The sequence below is a fragment of the Nerophis ophidion genome, linkage group LG02, assembly GCF_033978795.1.
Source record: "Nerophis ophidion isolate RoL-2023_Sa linkage group LG02, RoL_Noph_v1.0, whole genome shotgun sequence".
Lineage (NCBI taxonomy): Eukaryota > Metazoa > Chordata > Actinopteri > Syngnathiformes > Syngnathidae > Nerophis > Nerophis ophidion.
This window is the reverse complement of record NC_084612.1, coordinates 69,790,928-69,798,427: the sequence shown is the minus strand read 5'-3', so window position 1 is coordinate 69,798,427 and position 7,500 is coordinate 69,790,928. Positions and strand designations below refer to the sequence as shown.

The 7,500-nt window shown below is 41.5% G+C and overlaps 1 protein-coding gene across 4 annotated transcripts in view; it reads right to left on the bottom strand.

The window, feature by feature from the left end:
- Positions 1-7,500, bottom strand: part of eya2 (EYA transcriptional coactivator and phosphatase 2) — a 91,575-nt gene that overhangs the window by 31,522 nt on the left and 52,553 nt on the right. For all 4 annotated transcript variants that reach the window (XM_061889581.1, XM_061889591.1, XM_061889598.1 and 1 more), the window contains 2 exons: positions 4,484-4,632; positions 2,317-2,400 (listed from right to left, as the gene is read on the bottom strand). In XM_061889581.1, coding sequence (XP_061745565.1) covers positions 2,317-2,400; positions 4,484-4,632 — 233 coding nt within the window. The remainder of the gene's footprint in view (positions 1-2,316; positions 2,401-4,483; positions 4,633-7,500) is intronic.

The following is a 7,500-nucleotide window of genomic DNA, read 5'->3' as shown; positions in this document are numbered from 1 at the left end:
GGCCCCAAAAGACCCCGGGCCTCACTTTGGACGCCCCTGAATTTACACAAATTTCTCAGACTGTGGGCCCCAAATTACCCGGGACTCACTTTGAACGCCCCTGAATTAACACAATTTCTGCACAATTTAACACAATTCTCGGACTGTGAGCCCTAAATTACCCCGGGCCTCACTTTGGACGCCCCTTAAGTAACACAATTTCTGCACAATTTAACACAATTCTCGGACTGTGGGCCCCAAATGACCCCGGGCCTCACTTTGGACGCCCCTGAATTTCTTGGACTGTGGGCCCCAAAATTACCCCGGGCCTCACTTTGGACGCCCCTTAAGTAACACAATTTCTGCACAATTTAACACAATTCTCGGACTGTGGGCCCCAATTACCCCGGGCCTCGATTTGGACGCCCCTGAATTAACACAATTTCTCGGACTGTGGGCCCAGATTTACCCCGGGACCCACTGTGGACGCCCCTGAATTAACACAATTTCTCGGACTGTGGGCTCCAAATTACCCCGGGACTCACTTTGGACCCCCCTGAATTAACACAAATTTCTCGGACTGTGGGCCTCGAATTGGACTTTGGACGCCCCTGAATTAACACAAATTTCTCAGACTATGGGCCAAAAAAATTTCGGGAAAGGGCCCAAAATTACCCCGGGACTTACTTTGGACCCCCCTGAATTAACACAAATTTCTAAGACTGTGGGCCCCAAATTTCTCGGACTCTGGGCCTCAAATTGGACTTTAGACGCCCCTGAATTAAGACAAATTTCTCGGACTGTGGGCCACAAATTTTCCGGGAAAGGGCCCAAAATTACCCTGGGACTCACTTTGGACCCCCCTGTATTAACACAAATTTCTCGGACTGTGGGTCTCAAATTGGACTTTGGACGCCCCTCAATCAACACAAATTTCTAGGACTGTGGGCCCCAAATTTCTCGGACTGTGGGCCTCAAATTGGACTTTGGAAGCCCCTGAATTAAGACAAGTTTCTCGGACTGTGGGCCTCAAATTGGACTTTGGACCCCCCTGAATTAACACAAATTTCTCGGACTGTGGGCCTCAAATTGGACTTTGGACGCCCCTGAATTAAGACAAATTTCTCGGACTGTGGGCCACAAATTTTTCGGGAAAGGGCCCAAAATTACTCACTTTGGACCCCCTTGAATTGACACAGATTTCTCGGACTGTGGGCCTCAAATTGGACTTTGGACCCCCCTGAAGTAACACAAATTTCTCGGATTGTGGGCCTCAAATTGGACTTTGGACGCCCCTGAATTAACACAAGTGACACAAATTTCTCGGACTGTGGGCCTCAAATTGGACTTTGGACGCCCCTGAATTAAGACAAATTTCTCGGGACTGTGGGCCACAAATTTTCCGGGAAAGGGCCCAAAATTACCCCGGGACTCACTTTGGACCCCCCTGAATTAACACAAGTTTCTCGGACTGTGGGCCTCAAATTGGACTTTGGACGCCCCTGAATTAACAAATTTCTAGGACTGTGGGCCCCAAATTTCTCGGACCGTGGGCCCCAAATTAACCCGAGCCTCACTTTGGACGCCCCTGAATTAAACAAACACAGACTCGGACTGTGGGCCCCAAATGACCCCGGGGCCTCACTTTGGACGCCCCTGAATTAAACAAACACAGACTCGGACTGTGGGCCCCAAATACCCCGGGGCCTCACTTTGGACACCCCTGAATTAAACAAACACAAATGTCTGATGTTGTTGAAAGTCACATTCAAGTCGATCTTTTTGAGTTCAATCCAAGCAAGCTTCCTCTGTTCCTGCAGCGAGACGTTCATGTTAATCAGCAATTTTTGGCACATGAGTCACATTTCAACACTCTTTTTTTTTTTTTTGTTTAATTTCCAGGACTTTTTTTTTTTTTTTTCCGGCCCTTCAGCTTCAACAACAACAAAAAAAAAAGAAATAACAGCATGCATGACCCTGCTCTCCAACTGCCATCAGCCTTGTGTCAAGCCACAGGGGGACCGTGAGAATTCAAAACAGCCGATCGCGGGCCAAAAACAAGAAGCGCACCGCTGTCCACTCTGTGTTATGTAAAAAAGCCCCGCTGGCTGTCAATCATGCCACAGGAAGCCGGGGTAGCTAAACAAACGGCCGCGTTATGAAAAGAAACACGAGGGGACGAGAGGCAAAAAACAGCCTGCGTGTGAAAAAGGCCGGGCGAAAGAGAAGTAAGCAGGACCGGAGCGGTTTTTAAATGTTGTCTCAGAGTAGGCCTACCTGTCGGTGCGAAAAAAAAAGAAAAAAAAAAGGGGGCCAGGCGGGGGGCAGGTCACGTACCTTTCCAAATCTTGAAGAGAAGGTTCCCGTGAGGAGTGAGTGGAAAATGATGATGGTCTCATCCAAGTCCCAGATAAACACGCGCTGCAGTCAAATAACAGACACGGTAACGTTAACCTCGTAAGAAAGCATGTCGATTATTCTGATGGGGAAATAAAACCAAACCAATAAACAAGGTCACTTGAAAATACAAACCCCGTTTCCATATGAGTTGGGAAATTGCGTTCGATGTAAATATAAACGGAATAAAATGATCATTTTCAACCCATATTCAGTTGAATATGCTACAAAGACAACATATTTGATGTTCAAACTGATAAACATTTTTTTTGTGTGCAAATAATCATTAACTTTAGAATTTGATGCCAGCAACACGTGACAAAGAAGTTGGGAAAGGTGGCAATAAATACTGATAAAGTTGAGGAATGCTCATCAAACACTTGTTGTGGAACATCCCACAGGTGTGCAGGCTAATTGGGAACAGGTGGGTGCCCTGATTGGGTATAAAAGCAGCTTCCATGAAATGCTAAGTCATTCACAAACAAGGATGGGGCGAGGGGTCACCAAATTTTAAGCAAATTGTCAAACAGTTTTAGAACATTTCTCAACGAGCTATTGCAAGGAATTTAGGGATTTTCCCATCTACGGTCCGTAAAATCATCAAAAAGGTTCAGAGAATCTGGAGAAATCACTGCACGTAAGCGATGATATTACGGACTTTTGATCCCTCAGGCGGTACTGCATCAAAAACCGACATCAGTGTGTAAAGGATATCACCACATGGGCTCAGGAACACTTCATAAAACCACTGTCAGTAATTACAGTTGGTCGCTACATATATAAGTGCAAGTTAAAACTCTACTATGCAAAGCCAAACCCATTTATCAACAGTATCCTGGGCCCGAGCTCATCTAAGATGGACTGATGCAAAGTGGAAAAGTGTTCTGTGGTCTGACGAGTCCACATTTCAAATTATTTTTGGAAACAGAGGACGTGGTGTCCTCCAGAACAAAGAGGAAAATAACCATTCGGATTGTTATAGGCGCGAAGTTCAAAAGCTAGCATCTGTGATGGTATGGGGGTGTATTAGTGCCCAAGGCATGGGTAACTTACACATCTGTGAAGGCACCATTAATGCTGAATGGTCCATACAGGTTTTGGAGCAACATACAGTATGTTGTCATCCAAGCAACGTTATTTCAGCAAGACAAATGTTACAACAGCGTGCCTTCGTAATCCCAGGAACACCATTCCTTCAGTCAAGCATGGTGGTGGTAGTTTATGCTCTGGGCTCTGGAACACTTCAGGAAACCACTGCCATTTATCAACAACACCCAGAAACGCAAAAAAACCCCAAAAAACAATTGGTCTCCACAGTTCCCGAACGTTTACTGAGTGTTTTCAAAAAGAAAAAGACCATGTAACACAGTGGTAAAAATGCCCCAGTGCCAACTTTTTTTGCAAGGTGTTGCTGCCAAAAATTGTATGTTAATGATTATTTGCAAAAACAAATTAAGTTTCCAAAAACATGCACTTGGGGATAGGTTGATTGGCAACACTAAATTGGCCCTAGTGTGTGAAGGATATCACAGCATGGGCTCTGGAACACTTCAGGAAACCACTGTCATTTATCAACAACACCCAGAAATGCAAAAAAAATTGGTCTCAGTTCCCAAACGTTTACTGAGTGTTTGCAAAAAGAAAAATGCCATGTAACACAGTGGTAAAAATGCCCCAGTGCCAACTTTTTTTGCAAGGTGTTGCTGCCAAAAATTGTAAGTTAATGATTATTTGCAAAAACAAATTAAGTTTCCAAGTTGATTGGCAACACTAAATGGTCCCTAGTGTGTGAATGTGAGTGTGAATGTTGTCTGTCTATCTGTGTTGGCCCTGCGATGAGGTGGCGACTTGTCCAGGGTGTACCCCGCCTTCCGCCCGATTGTAGCTGAGATAGGCGCCAGCGCCCCCCGCGACCCCAAAAGGGAATAAGCGGTAGAAAATGGATGGATGGAGTTGGAACATTAAATATCTTGTCTTTGGACGAAGAAGCCGGGGAGAGGGAAATCTGGGCTTCTCTGCTTAGGCTGCTGCCCCCGCACCCTGGCCTCGGATAAGCGAAGGAGGATGGAAGATACATTGGTTTTGCTGAAATCAAGACAGTGTTTACCTCAATGTCTGCATTTAGAGGCGGCGCTGGGTCGCTGACCCTTTTCCTTCCCCTCAGCTTCCCGTCAGACCCCCTTCGGGTTGAGACTCCGCCCCTTTCTGCCTCTTCTTTACCTGGCGTGGGGGGGCTGGGCGGCGTGTGGTACTCTCCTAAAAATGCAGCATTTACAGTCAGTCTCATTCTACACCAGGGGCGTCAAACTCATTTTAGATCGGAGAAAAAAGTACTCCCAGGTGGGCCTGACTGGCAAAATCACGGCACGATGACTTAAAAATAAAGACAACTTCAGTTTGTTTTTTTGTTTAAAACTAGAACAAGCACATTCTGGAATTATACAAATCCTAATGTTGTTGGTAGAGATGTCCGATAATGCCCATATCCCGATATTGTCCAACTCTTGATTACCGATACTGATATCAACCGATACCGTCGTAGAATCAACACATGTGATGCCTCGCTGGATGCATTAAACAATGTAACAAGGTTTTCCAAAATAAATCAACTCAAGTTATGTAAAAAAAAATGCCAACATTTATTATTGAAGTCAGTCACAAAGTGCATTATTTTTTTTTTAACATGCCTCAACACAGCAATTTGGAATTTGGGACATGCTCTCACTGAGAGAGCATGAGGAGGTTGAGGTGGGCGGGGATGTATATTGTAGCGTCCCGGAAGAGTTAGTGCTGCAAGGGGTTCCGGGTATTTGTTGTGTTGTTTTTACGTTGTGTTACGGTGCGGATGTTCTCCCGAAATGTGTTTGTCATTCTTGTTTGGTGTGGGTTCACAGTGTGGCGCATATTTGTAACAGTGTTAAAGTTGTTTGTACGGCCACCCTCAGTGTGACCTGTATGGCTGTTGAACAAGTATGCCTTGCTTTCACTCGCCATAGATAATATGTGATTGGGCCGGCACGGAATGGCAGTGCCTTTAAGGTTTATTGGCGCTCTGTTCTTCTCCCTACGTCCGTGTACACAGTGGCTTTTTAAAAAGTCATAAATTTTACTTTTTTTAAAAAACAAATACAGAGAATTTTGAAACCGATACATTTGATGAATATCCCAGGAGAGCCCAACTCTGAAGCAATGGATGGAAACCACAATGGACATATATAACAATGAGAATATAACGGCCTTTATTAATCATAAATTGGAGAAATTTACCTCATACGGGGAAAACTGGGTCAATTATGTCACGCCCTATAAGCCTGACTTAAATTTTTTGAATTAGTGTACTGCTTTAAAAAAAAAAAATTACTCCAAATATGTGTATATGTATGTATATGTACATATATGTATCTATGTATGTATGTATACATATATATATATATATATATATATATATATATGTATATATATATATATATATATATATATATATATATATATATATATATATATATATATATATATATATAACGATTCGATTCAATATCGATTCTTGGTGTCACGATTCGATAATATATCGATTTTTTTCGATTCGATCCGATTCTCGATTCAAAAACGATATTTTTCCGATTCAAAAGGATTCTGTATTCATTCAACATATAGGATTTCAGCAGGATCTACCCCAGTCTGCTGACATGCTAGCAGAGTAGTAGATTTAAAAAAAACAAAAAACTTTTATAATTGTAAAGGACAATGTTTTATCAACTGATTGCAATAATGTAAATTTGTTTTAACCATTAAACGAACCAAAAATATGACTTATTTTATCTTCGTGAAAACATTGGACACAGTGTGTTGTCAAGCTTATGAGATGCGATGCAAGTGTAAGCCACTGTGACACTATTGTTCTTTTTAAAATTTGTATAAATGTCTAATGATAATGTCGGTGAGGGATTTTTAATCACTGCTTTGCTGAAATTATAACTAATATTGATACTGTTGTTGATAATATTCATTTTTGTTTCACTACTTTTGGTTTGTTCTGTGTCGTGTTTGTGTCTCCTCTCAATTGCTCTGTTTATTGCAGTTCTGAGTGTTGCTGGGTCAGGTTTGGTTTTGGAATTGGATTGCATTGTTATGGTATTGCTGTGTAGTGGTTTGTTGGATTGATAAAAAAAAATCCCAAAAAAATCGATTTTTTTAAAAATGAGAATCGATTCTGAATCGCACAACGTAAATGATTCGATCCGTATTCGAATCGATTTTCCCCCACATCCCTTATATATACATATACATGTATCTGATCATATTTTATTTTATTTTATTTCTGTTTCTAATTATTATCAATGTATTATTTATTTTTTGTTTATTTAATTTATGTATTTGTATATACTATGTTTTTTTGTTGTTTTTTGTTGTTGCTTTTTTTGTGGGGGGGTGATTGGCAACACTAAATTGGCCCTAGTGGTTGAATGTGAGTGTGAATGTTGTCTGTCTATCTGTGTTGGCCCTGCGATGAGGTGGCGACTTGTCCAGGGTGTACCCCGCCTTCCACCCGATTGTAGCTGAGACAGGCGCCAGCGCCCCCCGCAACCCCAAAAAGGGAATAAGCGGTAGGAAATGGATGGATGGATGGTATGATGGGGATATAAACAAAACATACTTTTGACATTTAGGGAAAACAACAGCTATATGATGTATGTGATTATGATGTAATGGATATAAATGTCTGATGCTGGATGTCAATAAAAATAAAATGAAAAAAAAATAGATAAAAAGAATCCGATACTGATATCGATCATTTACGATATTACATTTTAAAGCATTTATCGGCCGATAACATCGGCAGGCCGATTTTATCGGACATCTCTAGTTGTTGGGTTTATTTTACACTTACATTTTGCGGTTAATAGTATTCTATCTCTATTTCTTCATAAATTATGTGATCATGTTCTCAAGTCAACTCATTGGTTTTAATTTTCAATCTATCAAGATAAAAAATTTTTTATATGAAAACCAAATTACAGGATGTTTTTTATGTAGTTTGGTCATTTTCCTCAACTGTTGTTTTACATATGTTAAATAAACAAAGATACAAACAATTGCTATTGTGACATCTAGTGGACACATTTA